General features: G+C 35.8%; 1 protein-coding gene across 1 annotated transcript; it reads left to right on the top strand.

The window, feature by feature from the left end:
- Positions 1-23,696: 23,696 nt before the first annotated feature.
- Positions 23,697-24,996, top strand: LOC107929826 (uncharacterized). The gene is made up of 3 exons (XM_016861342.1): positions 23,697-23,780; positions 24,583-24,711; positions 24,808-24,996. Exons 1-3 carry the CDS (start codon positions 23,697-23,699, stop codon positions 24,994-24,996), a joined length of 402 nt encoding a protein of 133 aa, XP_016716831.1.
- The last annotated feature ends 349 nt before the right edge of the window (positions 24,997-25,345 follow it).

Raw genomic sequence — 25,345 nt, 5'->3', positions numbered from 1 at the left:
GGACAGTGTCCAAACAAGATTGCTACACTATAGAACAAGTTTATTTGAAATCCCATTTTCGAGTTTGGTACCGCTTCCTCAAATCTCATCTGAGTCCTTCTACTCATAACTTTACAATTTCAAAGGAGCGAATGTTGCTACTCCATTCTGTAATGACAGAGAGGAAAATAAATGTGGGAAAAATCATTTTTAAAGAGGTCCATAGGTGTGCCTAGAAGAATGTTGGCAGCCTTAATTTTCCTTCCCTTATTACTGCCATTTTCCAACATGTGAAAGTCCTGATTCAAGCAAATGAAGATATGATTCCAAGCAAAGGGGCCATTACGAATAAGACTGTTATAAGGTTTTTAGGGGAGGAATTGCCATGACATCCACCTCCTAGTTCTGCCTCTACATCCACCACCCCCAACTTGTACCCTAATAACCCCTACCACTTCTTCTAATGTCTTTAAACAACAAGTGTTTAGTTCTCTTGAGAGGTTGCATAAGCAATTCAGTTTGTTCAAGTAGCAACAATCAATAATTGCGACTAATTTAGGCAGGGCATAGGAAGAAATGGCTCTCTTCAGAGGTTAAGTGAGTAAGATGGATGCCGCCATCAAGAAATCCCTTCAGAAGAATTTCACTAGGCCTATGCCTATGTTCCCCAGCTTCCCCCAAAGAACTGCTCTCTGATGTAGAGGAAGAGGAAGATGATCAAGCTGAGGTTGATGATACTGGATCTACCTATACACACCCTGCCACTAAGGAAAAGGCCACAAAAGGACTAGAGAGAGATGAGAAGAAGACTGAATCAGTGAGTATTGAGACTGACCATGATGGAGAAGAAGCAAACCCAACATCAGCACCACCTGCGGATGTTACTGCACCTATCCCACCTCAATCGACTGTGCCAATAACACAATAACATTGTGAGATTAATAAGCTGATTGATGATCTCAAAAAATTGGATGATAAGGAAGACGAGGTGCCAATCAATGTATTGAAAAGTAAGCAGCACTACAAGCATGCTGCATGAAAATCCACTCGTCCAAATTAAAGTAACAACAATTTCACTTCAAGCTTCATTCATTTTTTTTATGTTATTTGTTTTTCATTTCATTTTAGCATGCATTCATTATTTTTTTCTTATCATTTCTGTCCATATATATGTTTGTGCATTCATAATTTTTGTCTATTCATGCCCTGAGGACAATGCATCCCTTAGGTTTGGGGGTGTGTTATGCATATAGGTTTCTTTTACTAGCCTTAGAAATTCTTGAGGTTAAGTTCGATGTAACAATAATACTCAATGATTAAATATATATATAATATTTTAAAATAATGATATCTTCAAATACTCCAATGCTTAGAATTGCCTAGAAGTCAGCATCACTTTGTTTGCTCCATCATGTTACTTATTAGAAAAGTAAGTTTTTGTAGATTGATTCAATAAAAAATGTAGTTTAAGGACACTCCAGTATAGTGCTAGGCTAAGTAGTGTCGCGTGTGAATATAATATACAAATGTGCAAGGGTACACACCAAATAAAGTAATAAAGTAGTAAGTAAGATCATCTCCTCGGGGATCGGATAGGATTAATTTGGTTAAGCTATTACTATAAACTATATGAATTAGGCTGTGGCAAAATAGAATAATAATTTGTAGAGGAATAATCATGTATGCAATATTAAAATCAAATAACTAACTTAAAATGTTGTTGCAAAGATACAGAGACAAAGTTGAGAGGATCTATGCTGTTGAATAGGAATGTTGGGATTACTAAGATTCTTTCCTAATAACACAATAATGCCATGGCAAAATCTTAACCAATGTATTATTCAGATTAAATCTAAGGTAGTCTACTTCTTTCGAGAGTCAGACTTCAAGATACCCTACCTAAGGCTTTGCATGTCTACAAGAGTTAAGAAGGATACTCAGCACTATTTCTTCGTTTCTCTGTATAGAGTACAGCTCTATGTCTAAAGTGCTACGAGTATTCTGTCAAATACTCACTTGTATCATTCAATCATAGTCCAGCTCATCTAACCTTTTCAGAATTAAATCAAGTTTATGGACATACCATACATTCATTTATGTTTAGAGTCTGCATGCATACATTTTAAAATAGCGTAAATCGAATGAAACAATAAATCTAATCAGGATAATGCCTTGGTCATTAAAGGAACTAAAGATTCATCCAGTAATCCCAACCTGATGAGATTAACTCATGAGATAGAAATTAAAATCATTCAACAACATATTTTCACAGTTAAAATTCACAAAAATCAATTAAGATAATGAAAGAAGAACTTTAGAAAGCTTTTGCCAATCCAGCCTTCAACTTCAATGCTGCAATATCTTGAGAAATCCAGGGTTGAATGCTTCTCCTTCTTCCTTGTGTTGCTGCTTTGTTCCTTAGCTATTACCTTCTTTCCTTGCATCTCTGGATCTCCTACGAGAAATTATGCAAGAGGAAAAAGTGTCCCATTCCTCTCTTTCACTTTCTTCTTTTTATAGGGTAGGTCCCCCTCTCAGCACACACTCTTTTCTCCCTCTTTTTCAGGTGGATATTTCTGGTACAAGTATAGTTGGATAAGAGTGGCATGGATTTACAGCTAAGTCAATATCTTCTTGGAATTGCCATAGCATTTGTGCTGGCAATCTATCCAACCTTTTATCATGACAAAACTTCACTCATTATCATGACAAAACTTCACTCATTCACTTTTTTTCCTCATTTCTGCACCTACTATAAACTACACGCAATTCCTTTCCTCCCACAAGAAAAAGTAACATATAGTGACATTAAAAGCACAATCCTAGATTCATGATGCAACATAATAAAAATACTCATATCATTTTCTAAAATGCAAATAAATTTACTCAAGTACAAAAAATTAACCACGTCTAGAGGCTTGAAATATAACTCTTTTCAAGAGTTATCACACCCCCAAACCTAAGTTATTGCTTGTCCTCAGGCAAAATATGCATGAATGAATTGCCTCAACAATATAATTACCTTTTGTAATGTCAGACTATGTAGAGCATATTTTATACTTCAGTTCTCAGCAATCTTCTATTTTAAAAAATTTCCTCAAGTTTCATAAGCTTGTTTAGCAAAAGAAAGTGCAGAAAATGTTGCCCTAAAAATAAAAAATTCTAATTACTCATGCAATTTCAACTATAGCAAGCACCTCCTAATGTACTTAGTGGATATGTTATCTAAGCTTAGTTTCCTTTTAACAATCTGGCCTTCCATACCTCAATTACAAGTATTTTTTCTAGGGGATTCATCTTGACACATGATTTTCTTTACTTGACAATTTCAGTGGAGCATACTCTAAATTGCCAGGTATTCCATCATGTCGCAATTTGAATACTGTAACAGCCCATTTTTCAGTGAAAATCAGAATAGTGGTTTTGGGACCACAAATCTGATCCGAAAATAAAATTTATTTTTATTTCATTACATGGTCCGTAATATGTTAGAAATGTCACGTGAAAATCCCAATAAGAAAATTTTATCGATTATGCGCTTAATTAGGGAAAGGACTGAATTGCATAAAATGTAAAAGTTGAATTCTAGTAGCTAGAAGGAATAAATATCTATGGAATTCAAAATTTGAGGTCCTTATATGGTAATTGGACCATTAAAGAAAAGTATGTAGATATTTTGGTGACTCCTCCATGGAAATTTAGAAAAAGGGCAATGACTAAATCAGAATTTGAAATAATTTAATTAATTAAAATGATGATAAAAGATATCATCTTATTTTTCTCATCTTATTCCCCAAAAATACATGGAAACCCTAGGAGAGAGAGAAGAAACTTTCATGGCTTAATTGGGTAAGTTTCCTTATCCCGTTTTAGAAATTTTGATATTTTTGAAATCGGGATAGCTTAATCTATCTATTTGGAGGATCAATTTGAAAAGTTATCAAGGTATGGAAATTAGGTCATGAATAGATATGCTGAAAATTTCAAATTTATGATAGAAAATGAAAGCTGATAGATAAACAACTTCTACAAAGTGATTTTTGATGAAAACATTATTTAGGGACTAAAATGTAGAATAGTGAAAATTGATAAAAAAAATTCTAAAATTTATAGAAAATAAGTGCTGTAAATTTTATGTTGAAATTTTGGTTAGGCTTGGAATAGTGAGTAAATTGCATAAATTTCATTTTTCGAGCCTAGGGACGAAATTAGAATTTATGGAAAAGTTAGGGGCAAAATGGTAATTTTTCCTAGGACGTAAATTGAGTCCAGATGAATATGAAATGTGTGAAATTGATGATTCAAGTTATTTATATAGATCCAAAAAACACAAATTCAAGGTTAAATTGAGGAAAAGAAAAGGTTTCATATTAGTAGATTTTATACGCGAACCAATGTCGAGGTAAGTTCGTGTAACTTAATTGAGCATGTAATATGTTAACTTGAATGTTATGATTTTATGCAATATGATTTACATATCTGAATATTATAAAAGTGTGAATGATTTCATGTTCGAAAATGTTGGAAAAAGGGTAAAGTCTCGTTTGAATATTGAATTCCGATGAATATATATGCTTTCCCGAAATGAATGAGGTCTTGCATTTGTTGCTGATGGGATTTAGCTCAGAGGAGTAATCCTATTAACCTCGTTATAGAAAAGATTTAGCCCATACAGGTAATCCTGATATAATTCCTCTCGAGCATATGATACAATTAATAGTTTGCCTGGACTGGTAATCCTGTAATATGATATGTGGCTCGAGAGTGTGTTCTTTGATTAAATTCCCTAAAGGGTACTATTGAATAAGAATTGATGGGTTATTGAATTGTACCCCTTAAGTGTACTACTTGAGTATCCATCGAAATTTCAATGATTCAACGAACACAACTCTTGGCATGATGAGAGAATTATGAGATGAAATGATAATATCTTGAAAGAATATTGCATGATGAGCTCATCTATGGTTACTTGATGTATATGAAAATTTTGTGACTAACATGTTTGATTGAGTGCATGTTTTTAGGTAATTTTTCCAAGTTCATGGAAAACATGATACTGTATGCTTAGATTTAATAAACGAGATTGGTAAGTTTAGTTTCCTTTATACGAACTTACTAAGCATGTAATGCTTACTCTATTTTATTTTCCCCTATTTTATAATGCTCTGAAGTTCGTGAAGGTTGGAGATCATTGAAGCATCATCACACTATCCACTAGCTTATTATGGGTATACATAGTAAAATCATTTTGGTAAAATGGCAGGCTAACTTGGCCATAGATGGCTTAAATATGTGGTTTGTAATCTAGCTATTGGAATGGCTAGTAATGGTTGTTTTCGATGCACTTGTAACGTCATACTATGGTAGCTATATACATGTTAAATGGTTGCTCAAATTATACCTATCATATGGAATATACCAAGGTAAGATTATAAACATGTATGCATGTAATGATATGCCATGTTGAATGATAGAGTTTGTTTAATTTGAATGCTTGAAATGGTTGGTATTTAGATGTGAGTTTAAGTGCAGGTCATTGGTGTGATTTTGGGTGAAAAATGAAGTTAGAAATGGGTTTATTTTTTCCACAAGGGCGTGTGTCTAGATCGTGCCCATGTGTGACACATGGCTTGATACATGGGCATGTGGTTAGGCCATGAGTCCCTTACACCTTAAATTTTGAGAAACAAAATGCTCAGAATTGAGCATACGGGTAAAGTTACGAGTGTGTTCTCAGCCGTGTGTGCTACACGGCCTAGAACACAGGCATGTGTCTTGGACATGTGAAACCTGCACCTAATTTTCAAAGATTTTAATTAACCATATGGCCTAGCACACAGGCGTGTGGCATGGATATGTGCACAAGTTAGAGAGTTACACAGGGTTAAACATGACCTGCAGCACGGGCCTGGCCCAGGGTCACACGGGCGTGTCCCTTAGACCACATGGCGTGTGAGCCCTGTAACTTAGAAAACTTTTGAAATGTCGCAAAAAATTCTTAGAGTTTTCAATTAAGTCCCGACTTGATCCTAATGCTCATATTGGGCCTCGAGGGTCCATTTAAGGGACGGTATGAATAATCTCAGTTAATAAATAGTAATTTATGTGAATTATCAGAAAAATGTTTTGAAAGTTTCGGTAATGCTCCGTAACCTTGTTCTGGCAACGTACACGGGTTAAGGGTGTTACATTTAGCGGTATCAGAGCTATGATTTAGTTGATTCTTGAATTTAATGTAGCAAACATGAGTTTAGCTATACATGACATTATATAATTTGCGATAGTGTGATGTCCCCTGATTATATTAAATGTGTTATTCATATAGTAATGTCATCCAACCAAGCTAGAGTTGAATCCAAGGAAGCTGGGAGTAATGCTTCAGCTTCAGTTAAAAGACTTGTATCTGTATCTGGTAGTGAAAGGCCCTTATCTGAGGGCCGAAGTGAGGATGCAAAACAGGTCTTCTTTCAATTGATGAATGAATGGTTTATCGAGTACTTAAGAATAAACCCCGCTATACAACGACCTCTCCCACTAGCTCCTCAACCGGTTCTTAAGATACCATAGGGTGCTAAACCTGCTAGAACGGGTAAGCTCCTATAGATAAAATTCATAGGCATGGGGAAAAAGAATATAAAGTTATCGTAGATGATGATCTGGAAAGGGCTGAATTTTGGTTGGAAAATACCATCCAGGTTTTTGATGAATTATCTTGTACACCTGTTGAATGTCTGAAATGTGCAGTATCTCTACTGGAAGATAGAGCTTATTATTGTTGGAATACCATAACTTCAGTTGTACTAAGAGAGAACGTTACATGGTAATTCTTCTAGGCTGAATTCAGAAAGAAATATGTTAGTCAGAGATTTATGGATCAGAAAAAGAAAGAATTTTTAGAACTCAAGCAGGGAGACATGACTGTATCTGAGTATGAACGAGAATTAGTTTGGTTGAGAAAATATGCCAAAGAATGGGTTCTAACTGACGCTGAGATGTGTAAATGCTTTGAAGAGGGTTTAAATGAAGACATCAAGTTATTGATCGAAATTCTAGAAATAAGGGAATTTGCGGTGATAGCCGATTGAGCACACAAGCTCGGGTTTCTAGAAAGAGGATTATGAGCAAGTCACAATCATCTACTTATAAGAAAATAAAGAAGTATAATGATCGTGTCATTACCTCTACGGGGTATTCTAAAAAAGAGTGAGGCTCTCAACTCTCTAACACGAAGTCTTTATCGCCATCTGTAACCAATGTGGGTAATGTTAGTAATCCCAAACTAAAGTGCAAGCATTGCAGCTAATTTCATTTTGGGGAATGTCGTTTGAGAAGTGGAGCTTGTTACTGATGTGGTTCATTTGGTCATTTTATCAGAGATTGTCCAAAAAGAGTTGAAAAAGAAATAGAACTAGCTCCAAAGCCGAGTAATCTTGTTTCGAGGGGCAGACCATCATGTACCTCGACAATGTTAGTGGTAGTCGAGGTACTACTAGGAATACAACAGTTAAACCTAAAGCACGAGCACTTGCAAGAACATATGCTATTCGTGCTAGAGAAGATGCTTCTACACCAGGAGTCATTACTAGTACATTTTCTCTACTTGATACTAATATTACTGTTTTGCTTGATCCTGGATCCACACATTCATACATATGCACAAACTTAGTGTCTGTTAAAAAATTACCTGTTGAATTCACTGAATTTGTGGTTAAAGTTTCAGACCCCTTGGGCCAGTGTGTTATGATAGATAAAGTCTGTAAAAACTGTCTGTTGATGGTAAAGGGTTATTGCCTTTCGGCTTACTTGATGTCATTGCCATTTGATGAATTTGATGTGATTTTAAGAATGGATATGTTAACCTAATATGATGCAGTGGTGAATTGTAAACAGAAATATATTGTATTGAAATGTCATAGTGGTGAATAACTTCATGTTGAATCTGATAAACTGGATGGATTAACTAATGTTATTTCAGCAATTTCTGCATAGAAATATGTCAAAAAGGGTTATGATGCTTATCTCGCATATGTGTTGGATACTAAAGTATCTGAGTCAAAGATTCAGTCAGTGTCAGTTGTATGTGAATTTCTTGATGTATTCCTAAAAGAATTTCCTAGTTTACCATCGGACAGAGAAGTGGAATTCTCTATAGATCTTGTTCAGGGTACACCACCGATATCCATAGCACCTTACAGAATGGCTCCTACTGAATTGAAAGAGCTGAAAGTATAGTTGCAAGAATTGGTTGACAGAGGTTTTGCTCGACCTAGTTTCTCACCTTGGGGTGTGTCGGTTCTGTTTGAAAAGAAGAAAGATGGATCATTGAGGCTGTGCATTGATTACAGACAACTCAACAAAGTAACAATAAAGAACAAGTATCCATTGCCTCATATTGATGACTTGTTTAACCAGTTAAAATGATTCATTGTATTTTCAAATATTGATCTTCATTCTGGTTACTATCAACTACGGGTAAAAGATTCAGATGTGCCAAAAATAGCTTTTAGAACCAAGTATAGACACTATGAGTTTCTTGTGATGCCATTCGGGTTGACAAATGCACCTGCAGTGTTTATGGGTCTGATGAACAGAACTTTCAACTCATATTTAGACAGGTTTCTGCTTGTATTTATAGATGATATCTTGGTTTATTCCCGAGATGAAAATGAACATGCGGAGAATTTGAGAATAATGTTGTAAACTTTGCGAGAACTGCATGTCAAATTTAGTAAGTGTGAATTTTGGCTATGAGAAGTTAGTTTTCTTGGGCATATAGTATCTGCTAAAGGTGTCAGGGTGGACCCCAAATAAAATTTTAGCCATTGTTAACTAGAAGCCCTGAAGAATACGTCTGAAGTCCGAAGTTTTCTGGGACTAGCTGGTTATTATCGGAGGTTTGTAAAAGGTTTTTCAATGATAGCTTCTCTGATGACCCGTCTATTACAAAAAAGATGTAAAATTTCAATGGACTGATAGATGCCAGTAGAGTTTTGACAGGTTAAAAGCTTTATTGACAGAAGCTCCAGTGTTAATTCAGCCAGAATTGAGTAAGGAATTTATAGTTTACAGTGATGCGACATTGAATGGTTGAGCCTATATTTTGATGCAAGAAGGTAAAGTAGTAGCCTATGCTTCAAGACAACTAAAACCACAAGAAAGAAACTACTCGACACATGATCTTGAATTAGCAGCCATAGTGTTTACATTGAAAATTTGGCTGTATTACTTGTTTAGAGAAAAATGTCACATATTCACTAATCATAAAAGTTTGAAGTACTTGATGTCACAAAAAGATTTGAATTTGAGACAGCTTAAGTGGCTTGAGTTATTGAAAGATTATGATCTGGTTATTGATTATCACCCGGGAAAGCCAATGTGGTTATTGATGCTCTAAGTAGAAAATCCTTGTTTTCATTGTGATTTATGAATACTTGATTGCCATTATCTGATGATGGTTCAATTATAGCTGAGTTAAAAGCTAGACCAATGTTTTCACAGCAGATTTCTGAAGCTCAAAAAAATTATAGTAAGTTGCAAGCAAAACAGATACAAAGTGAATTGACTTCTGCCTCAGAATTTCAGATTGGGACTGATGATTTTCTGTTATTCAGAAGCAGAGTACATGTATCGAAAGGTTCAGAGCTAGTACAGAAGATCTTGAATGAAGCTCGCAATGGTAACATGTCTATTCATCCTGGTAGTAATAAAATGTATAATGATCTGAAAAAGATGTACGGTGGTCGAGAATGAAATGGATATTTTTGAGTTTGTGTCTAAATGTTTGATATAGCAGCAAGTAAAAACTGAACATCAGTTGCCTTCTGGACTATTACAGCCTGTTACGATACCTAAATGGAAATAAGAAAGAATTGCCATGGACTTTGTATCGGGATTACCCCTGTCTCTAAAGAAGAAAGATGCCATTTGGGTGGTTGTTGATCAGTTGACAAAGTCGGCACACTTTATTCCAATATGTATGGATTATTCTTTGGACAGGTTGGCTGAATTATATGTCTCTGAGATTGTTAGATTGCATAGAGTGTCTGTCTCCATTATTTCAAATAGAAACCTTCGGTTTACCTCTAAATTCTGAAGCAAATTGCAAGAAGCTCTAGGTACTCAGTTACGCTTTAGCCCAATATTTCATTGTAACACCCCTATAACCCGTATCCGTTGCTGAAATGGGTTATGAAGAGTTACTAATCCGAAATTCAACATTAGTACATACACATTTACATAATTTCATTAGCAATTATATTTATAGCCAAACACAATAAAAGATAGCAATTCAAACTTATATCGACATTCAAAAGTTGCCATATTCACATGGCTTATATACAAAGACATCTCAAAATATCATTCACTTAAGTCTATTCTATACATGCCATACTAGCTCCAAAATATAGTAGTGCCAAAATGATAGATAGTGTGACGAGTTGCTAACGATCCCCTCCCCAAGCAGGTAACTGGAATCAACAATCTATAAAACAGAGAAACGTAATAAATGGAGTAAGCTTTCATTGTAATATCCCGAATTAGGGCCTAATCGGAATAGTGGTTTCGTGACCACAAATCTGAGATAGAAATAATTATTTTATAATTATTTTGATGATTATGATATGATTGTATGATTGTGTGAAAATTTCGTGATGAAATTCTATGCCTAAAGTGCTTAAATTGAAAGTAGGGACTAAATCGAATAAGTTGCAAAACTTGCATTCTAGAAGTTTTTAGTATGAAATTGTTTTGGAATATTAATGAGGAGGTCTTAAATAGCAATTTGACCAATTTTAAGTTCATGGACAAAATTAGGACATGGAAGGAATTTTTGGAAAGTTTAGTAGTAAGGGTATTTTGGTCATTTAGTTATTAAAATGAATTAAAAACAAAATTAAAAGCCAATTTTTGTCCATCTTCTTCATTAGGCCGAAATTTCAAGGGTTCTCCATAGCTAGGGTTTGTTTCAAGCTTCCAAGCTCCATAGTAAGTGATTCCAAGCCCCGTTTTTAATGTTCTTTACGTTTTTGGAATCCCAGTAGCTCAATTAAGCTTATATTAGCAATAATTCAACCGAGGGTTTATATTTGGAAAAATACCCATAGGTGAAATTTGTGTATTTTGATGTTTTATGATAGAATATGGGGTTTTAAATTATGTTAGACAACTTGTACTACTCGATTTTAAGCAAAAACGAGTAAAAGGGCTTAATCGGTAAAAATACCTAATAGTCACAAGTACATGTTAGAGTGAGAATTTGATGTTGCCATAGAAGAGAAAAGTGATCAGCATGTTGTAAAACATAAGAATAAGGAATAAAGTTTAATCCCGAGCCTAGGGGAAAAAATGTAAATATGCAAAAGTTTAGGGGCAAAATTGTAATTTTGCCAAAATTTGAGTTAAGGATTAATTTGATAATGTGAGTATTAAATGAGCTAAATGTGTTATTTTAGATCAAGAAAGACGTGGAATCGACCTCAATCGAGGAAAAGAAAAGATTGTGGACTAAATTGCAAAATCTTTGTATTTTGGTACCAAGGTAAGTTCATGTGTAAATAATGTAGCATAATTGTTATTTTTAGGTAATTGATATTAATTATGTGTTATGCTGAATTTCATTATGAAATGTATGCTTTGTGGTTAATTTCAAATAATATGTAAATTATGTGAGCTACTTGTTAAATATAATTGTTACCGAGTATTGATTTCGGCATTCTACGGAAGACGACAAGGATAAGTGTTCGAGGAAAATCCCGTTTGAACCTTAGGAATAGATTAGGATACAAGTGACATGTCACTAGGATGGTTGAGCATCCGAACTCGTCGAGTTGAGTCAGAGTTCACTTATGGATGCGAATGTCCGAACTCGTTGAGTTGAGTCCGAGTTCACTTATGGATGCGAACGCCCGAGCTCGTTGAGTTGAGTCCGAGTTCGCTTATGGGCGGGTTACATGATGGCTTGATTGAATATGTGGCACTTATATGCAAATTATCCATGTATCCGAATTATATTCTGATGTGTTCAACGGGTAAAGTTTTACTCAAATGGAGGAATACTCGAGATGAAAAGAGACGTACTGGTAAGTGATGAGAAATGGATATTTTGGACAGGTATGTATTTAACCCTCGGGTTGAGTGTTGATTACAACCACGATAAGGTAATAAGATGATGAAAAATGATTAAAAAATGTGATAAGTGTGTTGATGATATATGCTAATGTTGATTAGTTTGATTTTTTGTTATGTTATTTATTATTTACATATGAACTTACTAAGCATTTATGCTTACTCCCTCCTTCTTACTCATTGTAGTTTTGGACAAGCCAGTTCAGGAGTCGGGATAGGTCGAAGGCTCAATCACACTATCCGGAAGATTTTTGGTAAATGGCTTGTAAATTTAAGTATGGCATGTATAGCAATATACTTATTTTGTGTAAATGATCTTATGATATGGTGACAGAATGGTTTAGAAAATATTTGATAATGATAAATTATGAAAATGGTAAGTTTAGATTATGTTTGATGATAAGGAAAATTATTAAGATACTTAGTGCATAAAAACTCATAAGAGGGATGAAATTTGCCATAAATAGAATACTGCAGCAACACTGATGCGAGTTTCAAAATTTACTAAATATCATAGCAATTGAATTTGGTGATGGACTACATATCAAATTGAAGCTTATTATGTCTAGTTTCACATGAAACAAATGAAATAGGTAAAGGAATTATATGTTAGAAGATATTTGAATTTTAGTGAAATAGTGTCATAGCAGTTTCTGAATCCCCTGTTCCTAATTTAGAAATTCACCATAAATTGTAAAGATGTAATTAGGTGGTTTATTTTATATCCTCATAATCCTTATTGAGTCTAGTTTTAGGAGAAACAAACCTCATAGTCATATGAATTTTTTACAGAGAGAAATGTGGTTCGTAGTAAACAGAGGTCAGACCAGTCAAGTCCTGAAACAGGGGTAACTTTAACTAATATACTGTACTAATTGGCCCTACCAAAAATTTTATAAACAAATTAGTAGATAGGTATATGAGTCTAGATTTATGGAAAATTTACGGATCTTGATTTTGAGTTTTGTAACTCGAGATATGATTTTTCTTGTGACTGTGACGCAAGTAGCTTAAAAGCTGTGAATGTAGAAACAAATAATCCAAAGTTCTAAAAATGTTAAATTAAGCTTAGTAACACCTCATACTCGACTCCGGCGACGGTCTCGGGCGTGGGGGCGTTACATTCATAAGCTTAGTAAGTTTTAAGCAATGCAAACAAATAAACTCAATCATACATTGATTATTCAATTTCTCAAGAGGCCATTTTCTAGGTATATTGTCATTTGGCCCAATATACACATGAGCATAATGTACATTTAGCATTATTATTTCACTTAAACTAAATGCATATATCGTAAATAAATCAAATAATTTCACATACTTTCACATCTTGACAAAATGTATCATGATCATAGATATAATTATAACATTTATTCACTTAGGTATCACATTATACACTTATGATTCAATTCCAATCAAACTCACGTATAAATACATAATACGTACCTGGCCAACTTAACGTATTGAATGTAATCATTAGTCGTTCTAACATGAGGTATCTTAGTTTTTAGACTTTTATCAAATCATCGGTATTCAGCCTGCTAGGTTTAAAAACCCGAATTCATTCACCAGCATTATAGCCTACTAGGCTCAAAGGCCCGAATAGTATCTCACCGGCATTATAGCCTGCTAGGCTCAAAGGCCCGAATAGTCTCTCATCGGCATTATAGCCTGCTAGGCTCAAAGGCCCGAATAGTCTCTCATCGGCATTATAGCCTGCTAGGCTCAAAGGCCCGAATAGTATCTCACCGGCCTTATAGCCTGCTAGGCTCAAAGGCCCAAATAGTACTGTACAATATTCAATCCAACAAGTTTCATATAACACAATCACACCAAATTAGGTACAAGCATGATTCGAATATATCATCCTACATTTTATTCATTTTTTTTTCATTTCATCACTCACATTTATCATTTGATAGTTTACACATAACATCTTACTCATATTCATCTAACATTATCATTTGATCATAAAAGCATATCACATTTTACTTCCATTACAATTGCCATTCGGCCATATACATATACGACAAGTAATACTTAATTTTCATAATCTGTCATGTCATTATCGATTATTATTTATATTGAACTACTTAAAACTTACCTCGAATATATTCGAACAGTCTCAGATCGGCTATTCAACTACTTTCTCTTTTTCCTTGTCCAACCTTGGTTCTCTATGCTCTTGAGCTAATTTAAACAAAATTTAACTTATTAAAGTCCCATCATGCTAGCTTATGGCCGAAAATGACAAGAAACTTAATAGGCCATATAGCTACTTTTAACTCAAATATAAAATGGTCATACACATTTTTAATCACATTAAGCAATTTAATACAATTTATTTAACTTTCCCTTTTAGCACATATTGATCAACTAGACCAGGCATTAGCCATTAACACATTCGGTCATTAAAGCAATAACCTGTTAACATTCAAGCATTTTATACCAAAATTTCTCCCAAGGCCGAATTCATCTACAACCTTTAGTACATATACAAAGTTTATGTTAACTTATACACACAATTAACTTAGTATCAATTAACTAAGTACTTTAAAATTTTCTTTAACTAAGTAACTTATCCGGAAATATTAAGGGCAAATTTAACAAACTTAATTATTAAGAACAAATTTAACAAGCTTAAATCCAACTTATAATTGTGCATATCACATTCAAAGCATCCACTCCATTCTATCATTTTAAAACACAAACATTACTCAAATATTATCTAAGTTCACATTCGGCAATTTCACAAATACACAAGCCAATTTTCCTATCATCTAAACTACCTATATGAACATTAAACTATCTCAAACATCACCGATTCACAATTATTCATTAAAACATAAAAACAACAACCATTCCCTTCAAAATCTTCCATAGCCGAATACTCATATCACCACCCAATTCAAAATTTTGACATGGGCTAAGTAAGGGACTTAATAAATTGCTTAAAATACGCTACAATTTCAAAAACTAACATGAATTTCTTACCTTAATTTCAATTCAAGAGTGACCGAATGTAGCTTGAGTTTCTTCTCCTCTCCTAATTTCGGCTATGAAGAATAAAGATGAAAAAACTTTGTCCTTTACCTCATTTTGTTATTCTATTTATCTTTATTTTATGATAATAAAGCCATTAAATTTAACAATGCTAATTTAAAATGCATATTTTATTTATCACCATCATTATGGCCGGCCACTACACATTAAAGTGGGAAATTTGACATGCAAATCCACATATTTTATACCATAAATTATTTGGCCACTACAACTTAACCTATAGCATTTTCAAAAATTTTCACATAAGTCCTATTTAATAATTTCACATACAATTGACAAGATCAAAGCATAAAATTTTCACATGCACTTTCACATATAATAAACACAGAACATAACATTTAAATGTTTTTGTGACTCGATTTTGTGGTCCCGAAACCACTTTCGACTAGGGACAAATTAGGGCTGTCACAACTCTCCTCCCTTAAGAAATTTTTGTCCCCGAAAATCTTACCAGTGAAAAGGTTAGGATAACATTCTTTCATTGAGTCCTCTGGCTCCCAAGTCGCTTCTTCAACCCCGTGTTTGAGCCACAGTACTTTCACTAATGAGATTTTCTTATTTCGTAGTTCTTTTACTTCCCGAGCCAAAATACGAACCGGTTCCTCTTCATAACTCAAATCAGACTGAATTTCAATCTCTGATGGATTAATCACATGACAAGGATCAGATCTGTACCGACGGAGCATCGAAACATGAAAAACGTCGTGAATCTTTTCAAGTTCAGGTGGCAAAAGTAGTCTATAAGCAACCAGCCCAATCCATTCTATAATTTCGTATGGTCCGATAAATCTCAGGCTCAATCTGCCTTTACGGCCAAATCTGAGTACCTTTTCCCATGGTGAAACTTTAAGAAACACTTTGTCTCCGACTTGATACTCTATATCTTTCCGTTTCAAGTCTGCATACGATTTTTGATGATCTGATGCTGCTTTCAGACTTTTATGGATCACTTTTACTTTTTGTTCGGCCTCTTTAATCAAATCAACTCCGTAAATCTTATTCTCACTGAGTTCGGTCCAAAACAAAGGTGTACGACATTTACAACCGCACAAAGCCTCGTAAGGTGCCATCTTGATGCTCGATTGAAAACTATTATTATATGCGAATTCCACCAAAGGCAAGCATCGTTCCCACGAGGCACTAAACTCAAGGATGCAACATCTCAACATATCCTCGAGTATCTGAATAATTCGCTCGGATTGACCATCGGTCTGGGAATGAAAAGCGGTGCTAAAATGCAACTTAGTACCCAATGCTTCTTGCAATTTCTTCCAAAACCGTGAAGTGAATCTCGGATCTCTATCCGACACAATAGAAATAGGTACCCCGTGTAACCTTACAATCTGAGAAACATACAATTCGGCTAACTTATCAAGTGAATAATCCGTACGTACAGGAATAAAATGAGCCGACTTTGTCAATCTATCAACCACCACCCAGATCGCCTCTTTCTTGCTCGGAGACAATGGAAACCCAGATACAAAATCCATCGTGATTCGGTCCCACTTCCACTCGGATATCATGATCGACTGAAGTAATCCTGAAGGCACTTGATGTTCCGCTTTCACTTGTTGACATATCAAACACTTCGAAACAAAGTCAGAAATGTCTAGTTTCATACCATGCCACCAATATTGATGTTTCAGATCGTTGTACATTTTCGTACTACCCGGGTGAACTGACATTTGATTGTTATGAGCCTTGTTCAAAATCATTAAAATAAGCTTTGAATTTCTCGGAACACATAATCGATTTCTGAACCTCAAACAATCATTGGTATCAATCAAAAACTCTGAATCCTCTTTCGAAACACATAATGCTCGCTTTGCAACTAATTCATCATCAACTTTTTGAGCTTTACGTATTTGTTGCATCAATACAGTTTTGCTTTTAACTCCGCTACTAACACATCATCAATGGACACAGACAGGTGCACATTCATTGCTCGCAAAACAAACAGTGATTTACGGCTTAAAGCATCAGCAACCACATTAGCCTTTCCCGGATGGTAATCAATGACAAGCTCGTAATCTTTCAATAATTCTAGCCAACGTCATTGTCTCAAATTCAAATCTCTCTGAGTCATCAAGTACTTGAGACTTATGTGATCAGAATACATATGGCATTTTTCCCCGAACAAGTAGTGGCGCCAAATTTTTAAAGCAACAACGATAGCAGCTAACTCGAGATCATAAGTCGGATAGTTTTTCTCGTGAGGCTTCAACTGTCTCGAAGCGTACGCTACTACTCTACCCTCTTGCATCAATACACAGCCCAAACCATTCAGAGACGCATCACTATAGATCACAAATTCTTTACCAGATTCTGGCTGAACTAACACTGGAGTTTCGGTCAAAAGAGTTTTTACTTGATCAAAACTTTTCTGGCACTTTTCCGACCACTCAAACTTGATATCTTTCTGAAGCAGCTTTTTCATCGGTGTTGCTATCATCGAAAAACCTTTCACAAACCGTCTGTAGTACACGGCAAGTTCCAAAAAGCTTCGAACTTTTGAAACATTTCTCAGAGGCTTCCAATCAAGTATAGCTAAAATTTTACTCGGATCAACTCGGATGCCCGATGCGGATACAATATGCCCCAAAAAGCTGACTTCCCTCAACCAGAACTCACATTTACTAAACTTCGCATATAATTGCTTGTCTTGCAAAATCTGCAATACTAACATCAAGTGCTCAGCATGTTCATTTTCATCGCGTGAATATATCAAAATGTCATCTATAAACACAACTACAAACCGATCCAAATACTGTCTGAAAATTTGATTCATTAAATTCATGAAAACAGCAGGGGCATTAGTGAGCCCAAACGGTATCACTGGGAACTCATAGTGTCCGTACCTCATTTTAAAAGCATTTTTAGGCATGTCAGAGTCCCTAACTCGCAACTGATAATAACCCGATCTCAAGTCTATCTTTGAATATACTGAGGCTCCTTTCAGTTGATCAAATAGTTCATATGGTGTCTTACAAGGAAACGTGGTTGGCACATCATTTAGAATATAGCAAGACGTTCGTATCGCATATTCTTAGAAGAAAGTAGGAAGTTGTGAATAGCTTAACATTGAACGAACCCTGTCAAGCTTTATTCTTTCTATTAGCTACACCATTCTACTGTGGAGTCCACACATAGTCAACTGGGATAAAATCTCATTCTCTATGAGGTATCCTAAGAACTCGTCAAACAAGTATTCCCCACCTTGGTCAGACCAAAATTTTTTATAGATAAACCTAATTGTTTTTCCACTTTCTCACGGAACTCTCAAAATTTATCAAAGGTTTCACTTTTGCGATACATTAGATACACGTATCCATATTGAGAATAGTCGTCAATGAAAGTCACGTAAAAATCATAACTTCCTCGGGCACTAATGTTCATGGGACTACATACATCAGTGTGCACAAGTTCTAAAGGTTGGTTGGCCCTTGTACCTTTCGTACTAAAAAACCTCTTAGTCACTTTACCTTCCAAGCAAGATTCACATTGTGGAAGACTAACTTCCTTAAGCATACTGAAGAGACCATCTATCACGAGTCTAATGATTCTATCTTGGTTAATATGACCAAGTCTTAAGTTCCATGGGCACCCCTCATTAGACTGAGAAGTTTTAAGCTTTTTATTCACTATTTCAATTCAAAACATCAAGTAGTTATTTGGTTTGATAAAGTAGAGATTGTTTTCCATCCACCCATTACAGATTAAATAACAATTTATATGAATAGCAATCCCTTTATTAAATGTACCGGTATAACTGTCTTAAAATAAACATGTTACAAAAATTAAATTCCTCTTAAAATGAGGTACATGAAATGTGTTCTTTAAAACAATATTCCTAAAATTTTTCAAAGTGTAAAATAACTTCTCTCATTACTTTGACTAAAACATAGCTTCTATCTCTGGTCCGCAATAAGAGGCTTCTGTCATGTAGACTTCTCGTTTCACTAAATGCCTGTAAAGAAACACACACATGGTTAGTGGCTCTAAAACCAATAACCTAGTTGTCAATTGATTCTTCCACTAAGGTAGCTTCAACCACAAAGAGTTTCATACCTTTGCCCTTTTCAGCTAAATAATTGAAATACTACTTGAAGTTTGATCTAAAATGCTCTTTCCTATGGTAGAAGAAACATTTGATCTTTTTATAATCTTTTGACCTCTTAGCCTCATTTCTATCCACACGAGGTGGAACCAAAGACTTAGTCAGTTTCTTCTTTCTCTTAGCTTTTTGTTTCCCCTTAGAGGACAAGGGCCTACAGTTAAGTTTGCCTCAAATTTCTCTTGAATCAGCTTACCACCATTCAACATCAACTCATAGGATTGTAATTCCTTAATGAGATGAGTCAAGGTAAGCTTCTTGTTCCCCAAGTTGTAAGCGACTCTAAAACCAGCAAACTCCTTGGTTAAGGATTTGAACATTAATTCAATCTAAGTGTTCACGTCTAGTTTATCCCCATTGTTCTCCACTTCCACAAAAAATCCTATAAGCTTAAGCATATGTTTTTTAACCGAAGTGTTGGGTTTCTACTGAGAGTTCATTAAATTTTTAATAGCATATTGTTGACCTAATGTGACTTGGCCTCTGAGCAAATCCTCCACATTTGTCATGATCTCTTTTGCAGTACAAAAATTCTCGATTTGCTTTTGCAACACACTACTCATGCTCACTAACATATAACATGAAGCAATCGAGTTAGAATCTCTCTAGCTATTTCTCACTTTGTGCTGAGCTTTAGGAGGGGAAGTTTCGTAAAGAACGAATTTGTGTTTCTCACAGCTATTAAAAGTTCCATTTCCATTCTCAAAAGTTATCCTTATTCAATTTATTCTCAGTAAGAATGCTAATAAGAGGAGTAGTAGACATATTTGAACTGAAAAATAAAGATTCACTAATTAACATCTTTGTACTAAGCAAATATTTGCATTTTTGCAACATATTAAGAATGCAGCATGATGCATGTGACTTGTATTAAAACATTGAAAAAAAAACATTTTTCCATTACTAGATCATTCTCACACCCATCAATCATGTCACATTGGGGTCCCATGATTAACTAGCAAAAACATGGATTAAATCCAATCAGTTCGTGAATCTTAATTCTCAAGACTCCACACTAACAAACGACCGTTTAACGTTTAGCCATCATCTCTACCTTAAATATTGTTTCTTGGGAAACTATTTAATAATATAAGATCCTGAGTGTGTAACCATTGACTCAACACACCCATCATGATCACGCTTTTATTAGTGAGTCATCTTGGGAAAATCTCACTAAGAGTCATGCATGACTAGTTTTTCTTGAAAGGAAATCATATCCAGTGAACCTACATGATAAACTTTACCTTGGGGTGTGGTCAGGGTAAAAACTAACTCAAAAATTTATCATGCTATCACTTAGGAACTATCAATAAATATCGTAGGTCTTGTTCAAGGACCTTGTCCCACTCAATAATTTAAAATAACATGAAAGGTTTTTTTATCTCATATTTTAAGATTGTTCATACAATAGTCCTATTGGCATTCTTACCTAATCTATATGACATGCTTCTAATTTATGCATGGCATGCTATGGAAATTTTAGAATATTCACATTTATTTATTCACAAGAATCAATCAATCATAAAATAAATAATTTTGATTCTCCACAATTTTTCTTTTGAGGGAAAAACTGAAGAAGTGAATGTGAATCGTGTACTAGGTAGGTTCTTAGAAAAGGGAGGTGAGTCAAATTTGACTACATAAAAACCAAGTATTTCCTAGCCTAAGACAATCCTAGACATGCACCTTCTCATTACCACACTTCTCATAATAATCAAATAACCTTTTTCTCTGCTATCCTTAAGCTCACGTTTACCGAGTGTAGGCTCGCTTCGAATCAAAAAAATTTTCACAAAATTTACTAATCGGGTAATTTCATAATTTCTCTAAACGTTTGGGCCAAGTTGTAAATAAGAAAAATATCTCTAGAAATTTTCTAAAATAATTTCTTTAGAGAACTCTCTACAACTTTCTCTTGAGCTCAAGTGTGTGTAAATAATGACCCAAGACTCTTATTTTATAGGGAGAGTTTAGAAAGTTTAACTATGATTCAACTTAATCACTTTGATATTAAATTAATAAAATACTATTAAGATAAGTATTAAATTTAATTTAATATTAAATCTAACAAAATAATATTATTTTTGGACTAGTTAATCTAAAATCAAATTCTCTGGTAGAGTCCTAGTACGAGTATAATTCATCCACTACTCAACCACCGAAAACCTACCATCGTCGACCATTTTCTGGCCACCGGAATACCACCGTCACCGTTGATGACACCCTGAGCAAGTTTGGTTTCTAACGCTCCAGTCTGGGCCAATTACTGCCTGACTAGTCCAGTCTAGCCACTGGTTGGACTGTCGACTAGGTTTCACATACTAGGCCCAAAAAAATTTTGTATGATTCCTCCACCTTGGATTATAGTTATTGTTATAGGAGTTATTTTAAGGTATAGAATTGTTACCCATAAAGTTAACTTGCTCATGCTCCATGATAGAATCGAGGGCCGTGCTCAGACTGGGGTGGTAACAGCATGGGCCATGAATAGAGAGCACCGGGTAGAGGTGCTAGACAGGTTGAGATGAGGCAGCTCGCTCTTGTTTATGCTACTTGTCGACGAGAGGACAGAGATGCTTCGGAAGTCATCACGGGTACATTTTTAATTTATGATGTACCTTATCTAACATTAATAGACATAAGTTCTACACATTCCTATGTAGCTAGTACTGTGTCTAAAACTTAGGATTCCGGTTGAGAATATTTCTAGTGAAGTGACTGTTATGAGTCCTTTGGGGCAATCTATTCGAGTTAGCAAATTGTATAGAGACGTTCCGTTAGAGGTCCAAGGGACAGTATTTTTGGCTGATTTGATGGAGTTCTTGTTCAGGGAGTTTGAATTAATTTTGGGGATGGACTGGTTGGTCAAATACTGAGTAAGTCTAGACTGTGCGACTAAGAGGGTTGTTTTGAGAACCGAGGAGGACGACGAGGTTGTTATAATTGGGGAACGTCAGGAATTTCTGACTAATGTGATTTCTGCGTTGGTGGTAGAAAAGTTGGTCCAAAAAGGATGTGAGGCATATCTGGCCTATGTAAGTGTTTCTAATTATGGGAATTCTTCTATAAAGGACATCAGAACTGTAAGGGATTTTTTGGATGTCTTTCCTGAGGAATTACCGGGTTTGCCTCTGAGCCAAGAAGTGGAATTTGGGATTAAACTTATTTTGGGTACAGCTCCGGTGTCTATCGCCCCCTACCGAATGGCACCGAAGGAGCTTGCAGAGCTTAAAGCTCAGATTCAGGAGCTGTTGGATCGTGGGTTCATTCGTCCCAGTGTGTCTTCGTGGGGAGCACCTGAGTTGTTTGTAAAAAAGAAATATGGGACAATGAGGATGTGTATCGACTACTGACAGCTAAACAAGCTGACGATTAAGAATAAGTACCCACTCCCGAGGATTAATGATTTATTCGGCTAGTTTAGAAGGGCTTTTTTGTTTTCCAAGATTGATTTACATTCGAGTTATCATAATTGAGGGTTAAAGAGGTGGATGTGCATAAGACGGCATTTGGGACTCGAGATGGACACTACGAGTTCCTAGTTATGCCCTTTGGTTTGACTAATGCACCAGCGGCATTTATGGACTTGATGAACTGAGTGTTCCAACCCTATCTGGGTCAGTTTTTGGTGGTGTTCATCAATGATATCTTGGTGTATTCTAAGACTGAAGACGAGAACGATGAGCATCTTAGAGTGGTATTACAGACTCTTCATGAGAAACAACTGTATGCGAAGTTCAGCAAGTGTGAGTTCTAGCTCCGGGCAGTAACATTTTTGGAACATGTAGTTTCTGTTGAGGGAATTCGAGTCGATCCTCATAAGATTGAGGCGGTGTTGGATTGGAAACAGCCAAAGAATGTGTCTGAGATCCGCAGCTTCTTAGGGTTGGCGAGTTATTATCGGCGCTTTAAAGAATGGTTCTCATTGATCGCAGCTTCATTGACTAAGCTTCTACGTAAGGGAGTTCCTTTTATATGGATTGATGTACAGCAAAAGAGCTTCAAGAAGCTCAAGATTATTCTGACTCAAGCTCATGTTCTGATACAACCTGAGCCTAGTAAAAACTTCGTGGTATTCAGTGATGCATCACATGTCGATTTGGGTTGTGTGTTGATACAGGATGGTAATGTGGTAGCATATACATCTCGTCAGTTCAAAACTCATGAAGCGAACTATCCGATGCATGATTTGGAACTGGCTGTCGTAGTTTTTGCTTTGAAAATCTAGAGGCACTATCTGTACGGTGAGAAGTGTATTATCTACACTGATCATAAGAGGCTCAAGTATCTCATCACTCAGAACGAGTTGAATCTTAGGCAGCATAGATGAGTGGAGCTGCTTAAGGATTATGATTGTATCATTGAGTACTATACTAGCAAAGCCAATGTGGTTTCCAACTTGTTGAGCCGTAGGACCATGACTGATCTAAGAGCGATCTTCGCTCAACTTAGCCTTTTCGATGATGAAAGTTTCGCTGATTTGGGGGTATACAGTAATGGGGTACTTTGTTTCCGTAGACATATTTGTATATCGAATGATGAAGATTTAATACAATCAATTCTGAGGGAGGCGCATAGTAGTCCCTATGCTATGCATCGAGGCAAAAATAAGATTTTCGAGAGTTATACTGGTGGCCAGGGTTGAAGCGTGAGGTTACCAACTTCCTTGCTCGCTGTTTGACTTGTTAGCAAGTTAAGGCTGAGCATCAGTTACCTTCCAGTTTGTTGTAGCCGGTTAAGATTCCGTTATGAAAATAGGAGCGAGTAACGATGGACTTCGTTAGTCGGTTACCTCTAAAACCCACTAAAAAGGACTCTGTTTGGGTTACCGTGGATCGATTGACCAAGTCTGCTCACATCATCCCGATCAGGACAGACTTTTCTCTTCAGAAATTGGCTAAGCTCTACATATCAAAAATAGTGAGATTGCATGGGGTACCTGTCTCAATCATTTCTGATAGGGATCCTCGCTTCACGTCTCGGTTCTGAAAAATGCTTCATGAGGCTCTGGGTTCAAGGTTGGACTTCAGTACTGCTTTCCATCCTCAAGCAAATGGTCAATCTGGAGGGTGATTCGGATATTGAAGGATATGTTGAGGAGTTGTGTTATTGACTTCCGAGGCAGTTGGGAGGAGCATCTTCCATTAGCGGAGTTCGCTTATAATAACAATTACCATTCTAGTATCCAGATGGCACCTTACAAGGCTCTGTATGGTCGTAAGTGTCGCACTCATTTATGTCGAATTGAGTTGGGTGAACGACGTGTTCTGGGTTCTGAGTTGGTTTCTGATACAAAAGATAAGGTTAGATTGATTTGGGATCATCTAAAAGCAGCTTCTGATAAGCAGAAGTCCTATGCAGATCTAAAAAGGAAAGATATCGAGTATTCTGTTGGAGATTTCATATTTCTCAAAGTCTCGCTATGGAATAAGGTTCTGAGGTTTGGCCGTAAGGGCAAGTTGAGCCCTAGGTTTATTGGACCTTACCGAATTCTGAGACGTGTGGGACCTGTCGCTTATCAATTGGAGCTACCTCCGGAGTGGGATCGCATTTATGATGTATTCCATGTCTCTATGTTGAGGCGCTATCGCTCTGATCCTACTCACATTGTCTCTGTGGAGGAGATTGAGGTTAGATTAGACTTAACATTTGAAGAGAAGCCGGTTCGGATTCTTGACCATAATGTAAAGGTCCTTCGAAAAAAGTCTATCCCTTAAGTGAAGGTGCTGTGGCAGAATCATAGCACTGAGGAGGCCAAGTGGGAGCTTGAGAATTCAATGCGTCAGTAGTATACTCATCTATTTTGATCAGGAAAATTTCGAGGCCAAAATTTTATTTTAGGGGGGTAAAGTTGTAATACTTCAAAATTTATATTTCGGTTTTGTGAAATTATGACATAACTATGTATCTGCTTTAGTGGTTAAATGTTCTAGGTGTGTCTGAATGGTCCCAAGTTCAAGCCTTAGCTTTGGCAAATTTTGGTATTTTATGAATAAAGCCCTATCTCTGTCCAATATACTTTTATTCAATTATTTGTGAAAATATATCAGAATGGGCCTACTGGTC

Source organism: Gossypium hirsutum, chromosome A06 (genome assembly GCF_007990345.1).
Source record: "Gossypium hirsutum isolate 1008001.06 chromosome A06, Gossypium_hirsutum_v2.1, whole genome shotgun sequence".
In the NCBI taxonomy this organism is placed as follows: Eukaryota; Viridiplantae; Streptophyta; class Magnoliopsida; order Malvales; family Malvaceae; genus Gossypium; species Gossypium hirsutum.
The sequence above is the reverse complement of the archived record's forward strand: the minus strand, read 5'-3'. Positions and strand labels throughout refer to the sequence as shown.

Coding starts and splice junctions, on each gene's coding strand:
- LOC107929826 (XM_016861342.1), top strand. CDS start 23,697: ATGACTGATCTAAGAGCGATCTTCGCTCAACTTAGCCTTTTCGATGAT. Junction 23,781..24,582: donor TGGGGGTATACAGTAATGGG/GTACTTTGTTTC, acceptor ACAAAAGATAAG/GTTAGATTGATTTGGGATCA. Junction 24,712..24,807: donor AAGTCTCGCTATGGAATAAG/GTTCTGAGGTTT, acceptor TATCAATTGGAG/CTACCTCCGGAGTGGGATCG.